The sequence below is a fragment of the Pungitius pungitius genome, chromosome 11 (genome assembly GCF_949316345.1).
Source record: "Pungitius pungitius chromosome 11, fPunPun2.1, whole genome shotgun sequence".
Classification (NCBI taxonomy): domain Eukaryota; kingdom Metazoa; phylum Chordata; class Actinopteri; order Perciformes; family Gasterosteidae; genus Pungitius; species Pungitius pungitius.
The window spans coordinates 19868626-19882789 of NC_084910.1; the positions used below are offsets into that span (position 1 = coordinate 19868626).

Sequence of the window (14164 nt, forward strand, 5' to 3'; positions counted from 1 at the left end):
CGCTAATGAGGCCAGTAAACAGACAGGCCTCAGGCTGCGTGTGTGTGTGTGTGTGTGTGTGTGTGTGTGTGTGCGAGAGAGTGATGCCACGCATCACGCCATCACGTCAGGCGCTTCCTCGCCGCACGATAACATGAAGGGTTTATGGTGTTGAGTCAAGACGGGGGGGACACTGTGTGTGTGTGTGTGAATGCAGACTGCCGCTCTAGACGCAGTGATGAAGAGTCATCTCGCTGAGGGGGGATTACACCATATTTATATATATATATATTTATATATATATATTAGGGCCGGGACTTTAGCGCGTTAATTACGATTAATTAATTACAATGTGAATTAAGATTAATTAATTACACAAAAAATAACACATTACACATTTTTACGCATTTTTACACTTATTTTTTGCACCGCGGAACGTTTCTCACTGGATGAGTTTCGGGGGACCGATTATACTGGAGCACCAACTAGCGTCCATGACTTCAGACAACAACAAACCACAGTGAACATGAACGAAGAAGCTGACGAGACCGTGTCGGGTGGAAATCTTCTTATAAACACACGGATGGAAGCGTCGATAAGAGCGTGGTTGTGTGCAAGCTGTGCAACAAGGAATTCACATCGAGCCTCAAGTATCACCTCAACGCAACACAATTAGCAGCTAGCGTGGACGTACAAGGACCCACACCCAACCCACACTGCACCAGATGACTGGTTTAAGGACCAGGGTAACTAAGTCCACGTCTGAAAAAATAACCAATGTTCTGAATGTACTTGAAAGTATTGGTCTACTTAAAAAAACATAGTTTACAGAAGGTCTACTTACCTATAGGCTACCTGAATTTCTGAAAGTACTATATTTCTAAATATGCTATTGCTACACTTGTCTGCTGGAATTGGTTGAACAAAAATCCATGTGAAAAAAATTACTTCTCACTGTTCTCAGGTCAAATATTTATGCAATTAAAATGCAATTATTTTTAATTGATTAATTACAAAGCCTCTAATTAATTAGATTAATTTTTTTAATCGGGTCCCAGCCCTAATAATATATATATATATATATATTATATTATATATATATTGACCTTACATATATTTTTTTATAATAACTTTTTACCTATTATTTAAAAAAAATCTTTTCTTTTTTGACCCTACATATTTTGACTTTTTTCACAATATTTTTTTCCCATGACATGACTGGAATGATCTTAGATGGAGCAACCTACACGTCCCTGTCACTAATGCCAAATGCCCCAAATTAATTAAAAAATAATTAATTAGATTAATATTTTTAATCGAGTCCCGGCCCTAATATATATCTATATATATATGTATCTATATATATATATATAGATATATATATATAGATACATATATATCTATATATATATGTATCTATATATATATATAGATATATATATATATAGATACATATATATATGTATCTATATATATATATAGATATATATATATATAGATACATATATATCTATATATATATGTATCTATATATATATATAGATACACACACACAAAGACAGAAGCAGAGCAACTCTTTAAAGAGGCCTCAGAGACCAACTGACCCATCTCACATCCTACTATACTATATACTGTATATATATATATATATATATATATATATATATATATATATATATATATATATATATATATATATATATATACTAGAACTAGAACTTTACCAAAACTCACACTTTCACCATCAGACCACAAACTGTCCTTCAAGCCGAGTCCGTCCCGACTGTCTGGTCCTCTCTCACACACACACACACACACACACACACACACACACACACACACACACACACACACACACACAGACTCACAATTCTTCCACTCTGCTGGGTATCAAACTGCAGAGACCAAGAAGATCAACAGATGAGAATGATTAGTGAAGTTGTGTCTGTGTGTGTGTGTGTCTGTGTGTGTGTGTGTGTGTGTGTGTGTGTGTGTGTGTGTGCGAGCGAGAGAGTGATGCCACGCATCACGCCATCACGTCAGGCAAAGAGAGAAACAGAGGGAGTGTGTGCGTGTGTGTGTGTATGTCTTTGTGTGCGTGTTCCTGCTGCTGAGGTCTCAAAACCACAGCGAAACGACGTTAACTAATATGAACTCATTATTATGAACTCATTAATATGAACTCATTATTATGAACTCATTAATATGAACTCATTGATATGAACTCATTAATATGAACTCATTGATATTATTATGAACTCATTGATATGAACTCATTAATATGAACTCATTGATATTATTATGAACTCATTAATATGAACTCATTGATATGAACTCATTGATATGAACTCATTAATATGAACTCATTGATATTATTATGAACTCATTGATATGAACTCATTAATATGAACTCATTGATATTATTATGAACTCATTAATATGAACTCATTGATATGAACTCATTGATATGAACTCATTAATATGAACTGATTGATATTATTATGAACTCATTGATATGAACTCATTGATATTATTATGAACTCATTGATATTATTATGAACTCATTAATATGAACTCATTGATATTATTATGAACTCATTGATATGAACTCATTGATATGAACTCATTATTATGAACTCATTAATATGAACTCATTGATATTATTATGAACTCATTGATATGAACTCATTAATATGAACTCATTGATATTATTATGAACTCATTGATATGAACTCATTAATATGAACTCATTGATATGAACTCATTGATATGAACTCATTGATATGAACTCATTAATATGAACTCGATATTATTATGAACTCATTGATATGAACTCATTGATATGAACTCATTGATATGAACTCATTATTATGAACTCATTAATATGAACTCATTGATATTATTATGAACTCATTGATATGAACTCATTAATATGAACTCATTGATATGAACTCATTGATATGAACTCATTAATATGAACTCATTGATATTATTATGAACTCATTGATATGAACTCATTGATATTATTATGAACTCATTGATATTATTATGAACTCATTAATATGAACTCATTGATATTATTATGAACTCATTGATATGAACTCATTGATATGAACTCATTGATATGAACTCTTTAATATGAACTCATTGATATTATTATGAACTCATTAATATGAACTCATTGATATTATTATGAACTCATTGATATGAACTCATTGATATTATTATGAACTCATTAATATGAACTCATTGATATGAACTCATTGATATGAACTCATTAATATGAACTAATTGATATTATTATGAACTCATTTATATGAACTCATTGATATTATTATGAACTCATTGATATGAACTCATTGATATTATTATGAACTCATTAATATGAACTCATTGATATTATTATGAACTCATTAATATGAACTCATTGATATTATTATGAACTCATTAATATGAACTCATTGATATGAACTCATTAATATGAACTCATTGATATTATTATGAACTCATTAATATGAACTCATTGATATTATTATGAACTCATTAATATGAACTCATTGATATGAACTCATTGATATTATTATGAACTCGTTGATATTATTATGAACTTGTTGATATGAACTCATTGATATGAACTCATTGATGTTATTATGAACTCGTTGATATGAACTCATTGATATGAACTCATTGATATTATTATGAACTCATTGATATGAACTCATTGATATGAACTCATTGATATGAACTCATTGATATAAACTCGTTGATATTATTATGAACTCATTAATATGAACTCATTGATATGAACTCGTTGATATTATTATGAACTCATTGATATGAACTCGTTGATATTATTATGAACTCATTGATATGAACTCATTGATATTATTATGAACTTGTTGATATGAACTCATTGATATGAACTCATTGATGTTATTATGAACTTGTTGATATGAACTCATTGATATGAACTCATTGATGTTATTATGAACTTGTTGATATGAACTCATTGATATGAACTCATTGATATTATTATGAACTCATTAATATGAACTCATTCATATGAACTCATTAATATGAACTCGTTGATGTTATTATGAACTTGTTGATATGAACTCATTGATATGAACTCATTGATATTATTATGAACTTGTTGATATGAACTCATTGATATGAACTCATTGATGTTATTATGAACTTGTTGATATGAACTCATTGATATGAACTCATTGATGTTATTATGAACTTGTTGATATGAACTCATTGATATGAACTCATTGATATTATTATGAACTCATTAATATGAACTCATTGATATGAACTCATTAATATGAACTCGTTGATGTTATTATGAACTTGTTGATATGAACTCATTGATATGAACTCGTTGATATTATTATGAACTCATTGATATGAACTCGTTGATATTATTATGAACTCATTGATATGAACTCATTGATATTATTATGAACTTGTTGATATGAACTCATTGATATGAACTCATTGATATTATTATGAACTCATTGATATGAACTCATTGATATTATTATGAACTTGTTGATATGAACTCATTGATATGAACTCATTGATATGAACTCGTTGATATTATTATGAACTCATTGATATGAACTCATTGATATGAACTCATTGATATGAACTCATTGATATTATTATGAACTTGTTGATATGAACTCGTTCCACAACTTTCATCTCAATCACAGTAAAGAATTCATGGAATGTTCATCGTCAGATTTGGAAGCTGCTGTGACGTCTACATTTGAATAACTGATAAAACTTTACTGGCACTCAAGCCTTTTTAAATTCTTCTTCCTGTTGAAAGCTGCTCCTCCAGTGACTAAATATGTCACAATGTGTGATGGAGTCATCACGCACTGTAGGACAATAACCACCATGACCAGGCCCAGAGTGGGTGTGTCTATTTGTCTCTGTTCCTGCCGGTGCGCACACACACACACACACACACACACACACACACACACACACACACACACACTCCCTCTGGTTCTCTCTTTCTTGGAAGACGGAGGGATAAACGTCCATTTCCTTTACGAGAGTCAACGGCCTTTGATGTTTGTAACTATCCAAAGGACACAGATCACTCTCTCTGCTTCTAACCACACACACACACACACACATGGACACACTTGGACACACACACACTCACACACACACATGGACACACACACACACACACACACACACATGGACACACACACAATTTAATTGACTGCAGTCTTTTTCATCTCCTCTTTCTTTTTATGTAAAAAACAAAGCAACAATTCATTCTTTGTTGCTTCTCTTTACAACCCCCCCCCCCCCCCCCACCCCCACCACGATCTCTGGTCTGGAATCAGTTCTTCTTCCAATGAGCACTTGTTGCCTTTTTCTTTCGCTCTCACGTTGTGAGCGATGACGTCATCGGAGCAGTTCCTACGTGACCTCTGACCCGACTACGACGCTACGATTCCAAGAGTCGGCATTGATTTGTTCAAACCGACACGAAATAGAAATTTTGGTCTCCTTTTAATAATAAAGGAATTAGGGGACAATATGAGATGAATAAATCCTCTTTCTTCTGTAAGGAAGCGAGGAAGGACGCAGCCTAGGAACCATGTTTGTAACAAGAGATTTCCTTTCATTTGTGCTAAAAACTACGACCGAGACGCTCTCTGCTTCATGGAGCCACTCTGTTGTTTCCAGTCTCACTGTCTCACACACACACACACACATGCATGGACACACACACACACACACATGCATGGACACACACACAGGGACCAACCTGTTATTAACCCTGCCGCCCTTTAATAGGCAGGTGCTGAAGAGAGCGAGACGGACCCACAGATAGAGAATGACAGGAGGATGTGGATGATGGGCTTTAACACTTTGATCTCTTCCTCTCACACACACACACACACACACACACACACACACACACACACACACACACACACACACACACACACACACACACACACAAAGACTGTTATTAATAAGCACCGTCTGTCCCTTTCCGCCGTGGCCTGGGGATCAGGACACGGAGGGGGCTACCGGACCGGCTGGTTTCTGGAGTTGAGCTTCGCGTGGAGATGCTTGATGAGGAGGAAAAGTCCTGTTGGACTCACTCTGAGCTCATTACTGACCCACAAAACAGACAAATCAACCTGGAAGTACAATGACATCAACAACCCTCAGAAGGACAGGAGGGACGGAGGGACGTGAGGGTCACTACCATCGTGTATATATATTATATATAAATACATATATAATTATGACTGTAGGAAGTTTCCTTCTCTTTGCATCGTCATCTGATGAACCGAGATGACACAAAGTGTTTGTGTGGATGGAATTGTTTCACACATGTGTGTGTGTGTGTGTGTGTGTGTATTTTATGATATCGATGCAGTGTTTATGTTGAAAGATGTTGGGGGGGGGGGGGGTGTCGAGTAAATGGCTTCCAGTTTTATGAGCCACATGTTAGCAGCCTGTGAGCTATCTTACACTTCCTGTCTTATACTCTGGAGATGCCCTTTGAATGTTTACACACACACACACACACACACTCACACACACACACATTGAGTGCAACGTTTACATATTTCATGCCGGATGTTTTTCCAACAACCCTAACTTAGATGCACTATGTGTTAGAAAATGTCCCCCTGAGTCACTATTCATCGTCTGTCCCTCTCGTCTCGTCTCGCCTCACGTTGGACAGGAATGTGACACGTTAAAATGGAGAAGGTGTTGTCACATCTCCTGAACATCACGCTCCAATCTGCTAGACTCACGATCCTCCTCCTGTGACCTGAGGGGAACCTCGGGCCCACACGCTGAGATGCTAACGATGCTAACGATGCTAACGTCCAACGTGGCCTTACTTTGTGTAGACGATGATGAGACGATGATGTTTCAGCTCCTTTTTGTGGGTGAAGTGGGGTGGGAACAGATGGGGGAGGTGTTGACGCGTCGGAGTCACCCGTCCTGACCAGTGACCCCCCCCCCTCCCACGCCGAGCTGATGCACGCTTACAGTAAAGAGAGACGCTGAGGGACACCAACCGATTTCCGACAAAAAAAACCTTCTGCGGCGTCACCCTGGAGAAGATGGGGAATATGTGTGTGTCTCTGCGTGTGTGTGTGTGTGTGTTTGTGTGGGTGTTGAAGGGTTTTGTTTGGTTTTTGGTTTCATTATGATGACAAACTAATTGCAGCATTTCCGGGGGAAACTGACGCGAGATGTCCCCGAGACACAAATGACAAATCAGTAAACTGAGACATGAAAGGAGGCAAATGTTCAAAACAAACACAAACACACGCGCACACACACACACACACACACAAACACACACACTCTCAAAATCCATCTGAAAGGCAAAATGATGGTTGGACGTGCAGAGAGGACACCCGCAGTCCTTTGGAGGTCCTTTGGTCATCAGCACGCTGTACCTCGGGGCCTGTGGGACCCCCCCCGCCCCCGCAGGTGGGTGTGGTCCTCCCCCGGTCAGAAAGGTGCTGTGAAACCCCGGGGGAGGGAAACTGGCTGCGTCTGGTGACTCGACAAGTTTCCCTGGTAGTAATAATCAGACCGAGCGAAAAGAGAAAAAAAGAGACACGCGCTGCGCAGGAGGGAAAGATGCTGAGTCAAAAGGTGGGGGGGGGGGCGTTTGACTGATTCTTCAATTACAACATGAAATGCATTGTGTCAAATGTCACATTCACACATTGGTAGAGCAGTGACAGATTTTCCTCCCTCCTCCAGACGCGTGTTAGCTTAGCTGGCTAACGCTAACGGTCCCTTTAGCAGAAGCCTTCCGCGTCATTATTAGACGTTATTGCCCTTTTACAGCATTCACCAATGATGGATGAAACGTTTCTTCTTCACATTCATGTTCCGTCCTCAATACAAAATCTTTAAAATGTTTTAGCGCACTTGGTTGGAAACTTGTTGTCTTAAATGATGATGTGTCTAACTAACAAAAGTACCCTCATTTCCATTTCATCACTTAACTTTGAGTTAATCTTCTTTTGGACACATTTTAAAATACATGCTGAATAAAATTGGATATTTTAGGAGTCTGTAAGGATCTATTCTGTGTACTTAGCTTTGTTGTGGGCTGTTAGCAGTTAGCTTAGCAGCTAGCTAGTATACTTTAGCTGTGGCGCCTATCAACAGGAAACTGACATCTTAATTGTGGGATATTTTTGATTGATTTCCTCAAATCACGTGTTGAGGTTTAATGGACACGGAGTGAATGGTGTAGACGGGTGCTGATGGTAAGAGGAATAAAAAATGAATGCATTAAAGCTTTTTAAAAAAGCAAGCTGTCACTTGTAAATAATTGGTCAGTTTCATTTAAGATGGTAAATGTGTCGAATAGTCAAATTAAAATAGTACAGCGACATGTTTACACATTCACATCATCCGAGGACTTTTATACCAAATGTAAAAAACACACAGAGCCACAAGGTTTAGATTCGAGCAGTGAACATTTATATCATAATTTACACCTTTTTTAAAACATTTTTTGCACATAAATAACAATGTAAACCAGCATGTAAACAGAGACAGTCCTTTAGGGGAATTCTCCTCTGGGGTTAAAGCTGTGATCAGAGGAGGAGACGCTTTGGTCGAACATTAGTGAGAGAAGATGAGGGACCGGAGGAGGGCCATGACCGCTTTCTGCCATATTGTACACAGTGTCAAGTTATAAAGGGGGGGGGGGGGGGGCAGTGCATAAAAAAAGAAGAAGGCCGAGGTGCTTTGGTGTTTGCCAGTTCAACAAGATGGCGGACGGGTGGGGTTGAAGAAGGGGGGCCACTGCTTCCCAACCGAAAAATATTAACAAACAGAACATCAAAAAAAAAGAGTGAAATAAAACACTTCATCATTTACACACACGCACAGTACATCTTCCCTTCTTCAGCATTTAGATCCTCGAGTCCCCCCCCCCCCCCCTTCTTGGTTCTCTTCTTCTTTTTGGTGTGAAAGTTAAAGCCACGTGAACTTTGGTAACTAGCGTCTAGTGTGAATCCCCAAGCCGGAGGACGTTCACCTCCCCGTTGGGCGTCGACAGTATTGTGTAGAAATAGAAACACAAAAGAAGTGAAAGGGGGGGGGGGGGGTCCAGTATTTGCTACATGTTTGAGCGGGCCGCTCCGTTTGGACCACGTGGAGAGCTGCACTCCAGAGTTCAGTTTTGGTTTCTTCTTCTTCTTCTTCAAGTAGCAAAACGCAAATAAATAGAAAGCTCCCACCTTTAGCCGTCCCTTTAAAACACACACACACACACACACGCACACGCACACGCACACGCGCATCGTCACATGCACACTGAGGTAACCGTTGTGAAAAATATACACACAAAAAAATGCCCTTTTTTGTGTCAAATTAAATTAAGTTCAGGCATCAGAAAAGGACAGAGACATTTGGGAAGCCATCAAGCACGGATCAAACAAAGCTCTTCTTGCTAAAATAACAAATTTATGTGCCACACTTTGGCAAGTTATTCCAAACTTTTCTGCTATGTGGGTTTTCTTTATTTTAATAGAAAACCCCCCTGAAAGAGTTGACAGCCCTCGTTCAAAAGGTCAGAGGTCGCAGGACTGACGGATGCGGGCATAGAGAGAGTTTTATCTACAGAGAAAACAAAACAGAAAATAGCCTCTTACATTGATTTCAGCCCGTCAGTGGGACCATCCCTTCCAATTATTGCTTTTCAAGACGACAAATAAAAAGTGTAATAAATTAAGGAGGTTATATAACAACTAATTGATCAAAAAAAATTAAACCGACATGTGAAAATAGAGACCAAGTAATACAGCAACAATGATGATAATAGCATTACATTAATTACATCAAAGGTAAGTCCTGGTAGATGATTGTCTGTAGGAAATAAACCGCTAAGTAGTCACGGGACAGTGTCTCCTGAGCCCTGAGTACGCGAGTCCCTGATAGGTTGAAAACCTGGTGCAGTCATGACGTCACTCCTCATGACAACCGGGCAGAGAATTACTTATTTACAGCCGTTGCTACCGGCAACCCCCGTCTGTGGCGCGAGTCACGCAACTCTTCGAAAACTCTCAGCCCCTCGGGTCCGGAGAGCGCCGATCACGCGTGATCATCCGACTCCTGCTTGACGGTGACGTTGGCGGGAAGCGGCAGGACGCCGGCGCCGCGCCGCATCTTGATGACCGACGTCTCGCTCGGGGACTTGTACGCGCCGTAACCCGCCGGCGCGAGGTCGCTGGCGCCGCCCTTGTGGTGGCCGTGGAAGCGGGAGGCCTTGAGGTCGGGCTCCCGCCAGAGCAAACCCAACACCTGCTTCTCCAGCACGGCCTCCACCTCCGCGCCCCCCTGCAGCTGCTCCAGCTGCTCGGCGTGCTCGCTGACGTCAAAGCGCTCGATCTCCTCGTTGGCGCGCTGCAGCTCCTCCGAGGCGGTCTGGCCGGAGGCGGCGGCCGGGCAGTAGCCCTTCAGGTGGAGCCGCAGGCTGCACAGGTGGATGTAGTGGCGGTGGCAGTGGGGGCACTTGTGCGGGCGCTCGCGGGAGTGGAGCCGCTTGTGCAGCTTGAGGTGGACGAACTGGGTGAACTTGGCCGGGCAGAGTTTGCAGTGGTAGGGCTTCTCCCCCGAGTGGAGGCGCAGGTGGGTCTTCAGGTTGCTGGTGCTGCTGAAGCGCTTGTGACACACCTGGAAGTGGAGAAAAAAAAAAGACGTCGTCAGCGGCTTGTGATGAAAGAAACCCCCCCCCCGTCGCTCATGGACTCATCCGCTCGGGAAAGAAGATCGGCGTCGCTTCCTACCTGGCACTCGTGTGGTTTCTCCCCAGTGTGGACCAGGAAGTGTTTCTGCAGGTGAGCCAGCTGCGTGAAGCCTTTGTTACAGGTCTGACATTTGAAGGGTCTCTCTCCGCTGTGGACTCGAAGGTGAACCTGCAGGACAGAGAAGAACACCTGCACGTTGAGATACTGCGAAGCAAGGTACCACACATCAAACCGGTTCTTCTCTGGAAGCCCACCACCACCGGCGCGGTCAGATCCTCACCTTCAGGTTCGACAGCTGGCCGAAGGTCTTGCTGCACACGTTGCACTCGTACTTGATCTTTCCGTTCTGCTTCTTCAGCGGGTACGGCAGCGCCTTGTAGCCCGCCGAGCCCGGGCCGCGCTTCGCCTTGCTCAGGTTGACGGCCTCGTCGTCGGAGCAATGCTCGCCGCCGCTGTTGCCCAGCAGGGCCGAGGTGGGCTTGGTGGGCACCCGCTCGTTGGGCGGCGCGGCGCCCGCCGTCGGGGAGCCGCTGGTGGGGGCGTGGTGGGGGGCGGGTCTGTGCGGGGGAGGGTGCGCCGGGTAAGGGCGGTGAGGCGCCGCCTTGTCCTTGAGGGAGGTGGCCGTCTGGAAGGCACTGGTGGGGCGGGGGAGGAGGAAGTCTCTGTGGGCAGAGATGGAGGCCGGGTGGACGTGGTCGGGCATCAGGAAGCGCCTGCCGGCCGTGTCGGAGTGCAGGAGGGGCACGTGGGGGGGCAGGAGGCTGCTGTACAGGGGGTACATCCTGGGAAAGATCCCTCCCACGGCGGGGACGCCCCCGCCGGGGAGAGGGTAGTGATGGGGAAGGAGGTAGCGCGAGTAAGGGGCGCCCGGAGGGTAGAAGGAGGAGGAGAGGGGGGCAGGTGGCGGGGAGTAACCGGGGTAAGAACCCAGTCCGGCGGGGTAGAAAGAGGCCGAGGGGCTCCCCTGGGGGCTGCTGTCCGGGCTGCTCCTTGCCGACGGGCTGGGGGTGGTGGAGGACTGGTTGCCGGGGGAACGGGTTGCGGGGTAACCGAGCTGGACGGGTTTGTGGAGGAAGTCCTCGGGGACGTGGGGGTGAGGCCGGAGGGGCGGGTAGAGGGCGCGGGGGTACACGGGGCGCTCGGGGCTGTCGGCGCAGCGCGGGCGGGTCGGGAGCGGTCGGCTGGGCTCCCTCTTCGCGGACGAGCGGGTGGAGGAGGGGGAGGAGGTGGAGGAGGAGGAGGAGGTGGTGCCGCGGAGAATGGAGAGGACGCTGTGCTCCCTCCTGGGCGGCGGCGTGGGGGCCGGCGCGGCGGGGGAGGGGCTGGAGGCCACCACCAAACGCTCCTCGTCGGTCACCTGCTGCTGCTTGACCTCCAGGAGGGACTGCTCTGAAGAGAGAGAGGGAGAGGCGGGGGGTCAGGGGGAGTTCAGCACATCGAGATAAGGTCCTCCTGCTGCCCCTGGGGGGCAATTAATACATGCCACCAACTCTTTCACATTTGAAGTATTTAGAACACAGAACCCCACCCCCCCCCCCCCCCCGTGTGTCACAAAGTTTCCTTTAGCAGAGATGTGTGTGTTTCACCGGGTTAAGGAGCCCCATAAGTAACTCAGTGGGCCAATTAAGGTGACAGATTTGACAAATGAGCGTGAAGAACAAGGGCGCGAGGGAGTGCAAAAGACAGGAAGTGAGGCGTGACGGCTGCCTTCGGGCGTTGTGTGTGTTTATATGTGTGAGTGTGTGTGTCTATCAAATCAAGATAAAAATCCAAGATGGTGGCAGACGGACGGAGCTGATGGAAGGTTTCCTGCTAAAGATATCAATGCTTGGCCTCCACCTGCCCTCCACACACACACACACACACACACACACACACACACACACACACACGCACACACACCATGTAACAAGTAACACAGAGGTGCATGCAGACAAAGGCCTCTGTTTGGATTTGTTGACTCTTCCACTATTGGCGTACGCACACACACACACACATGACACACACACACACACACACACACACACCTGATTTTCCTCGCCATGCACTTTTGTTTCTGGGTCAGAGGTCAGATAAGAGAGCTTCCTCCTCAGTCACTCACACCTACTGTCTCCTCCGCATGATGAAAGAGTGGATTAGAAGGAGAGAGCTCTCTCATGCACACACACACACACACACAAACACACACACACACACACACACTCCCTCAGTAAGAGCCATGCTAGTCAGCTAGCAGCACATGTCGCCTGCTAAATGGCCCCTTAAAGCGCCGCCGTCTATTATCTGTAAGCTCAGTTAGTGCCAGTCAACGTTTTACCACGAGGTCACAGAGAGGGGAGTGCAGGTATGTGCGTGTGTGTGTGTGTGTGTGTGTGTGTGAGAGAGAGAGCTTGTCAAAGTTAATCCCGACAGTCAGGACTGATGAAATTTGTTTGACCCCCCCCTCCTCACTCAGTCGGTGAGCCTATCATCAGTAGTATAGCAGCGGAGTGTAAACAGAGAGGTTATCGGTTAGCCTTCCTCCTCCTCCTCCTCATCACCCCTCCTTCCCTTTTTCTAGGAAACAAACAAGTCGGCCATCTTGGAGATATCAATCTGTCAACACGGCCCCTCTGCCAGGAAGTTCAAGTAGTCAACGGGGGGGGGGGCGGCTCTACCTCCAGTACACCCCCTGCACCTTCTCTCTGGTCTTTTCAAGCAGACGATATATCACGGCAATCACACACACACACACACACGCAGACACACACGCAGACACACACGCAGACACACACAGTCTGGTTTGGTTATGACTCCACTGGAAAGAGCCAAAACCAGAGAGAAGAAACATGTCGACATGTTGTCATAAAGTACAAGAGGCCAGAACATGGACTCAAATGGCCCGCAGCCTTTTCCTGGTTATTCTCAGCCGATGGGATTCTCCTTGAGCCCCCCCCCCCCTCCCTCGCTGAGCCCCCCCCCTTCCTGAGCCCCCCCCCCCCCCCTCGCTGGAGGAACGTTCGCTAAGAACACACAAAGAAAGCTGTGCAGAAAGGTGAAGATCAGGACTCGAGTCACCTGCAGGTCAGCTGACGCCCGCGGGCCGGAATGAGCGAGGCTAATTAAGGACAACACACCCACTGTATACACAGGCTTTTCTTAGGGGGGGGGGGGGTACCTCCTGCCTCTTTCCCCTCAGGTCATGCGCATTTCCCCCCTGGACAGCGGAGTCACCCAGGCTGGGTCCGCTGGGCCCTCCACCACCGTAACATCGCCATTACCCCCCCCCCCCCCCAGTCACACCTGCACCCCCCCCCCTATCCTCTCTCTCTACCACAGGGCATCGTCGGCTGCGTCATGAAGGGGTGAATTTAAAGGTTTGGGGCTGATATCAGACACGGAGTCGACTAGGAATGTGA

The 14164-nt window shown here is 44.6% G+C and overlaps 1 protein-coding gene across 2 annotated transcripts in view; it reads right to left on the reverse strand.

The window, feature by feature from the left end:
- Nucleotides 1-8476: 8476 nt before the first annotated feature.
- The window catches only part of prdm1a (PR domain containing 1a, with ZNF domain), a 19949-nt gene continuing 14261 nt past the window's right edge, over nucleotides 8477-14164 (reverse strand). For both annotated transcript variants that reach the window (XM_062565749.1, XM_037454048.2), the window contains exons 5-7: nucleotides 11047-12155; nucleotides 10806-10934; nucleotides 8477-10692 (exon numbers count right to left, since the gene is read on the reverse strand). In XM_062565749.1, coding sequence (XP_062421733.1) covers nucleotides 10111-10692; nucleotides 10806-10934; nucleotides 11047-12155 — 1820 coding nt within the window. In that variant the 3' untranslated portion in view covers nucleotides 8477-10110. The remainder of the gene's footprint in view (nucleotides 10693-10805; nucleotides 10935-11046; nucleotides 12156-14164) is intronic.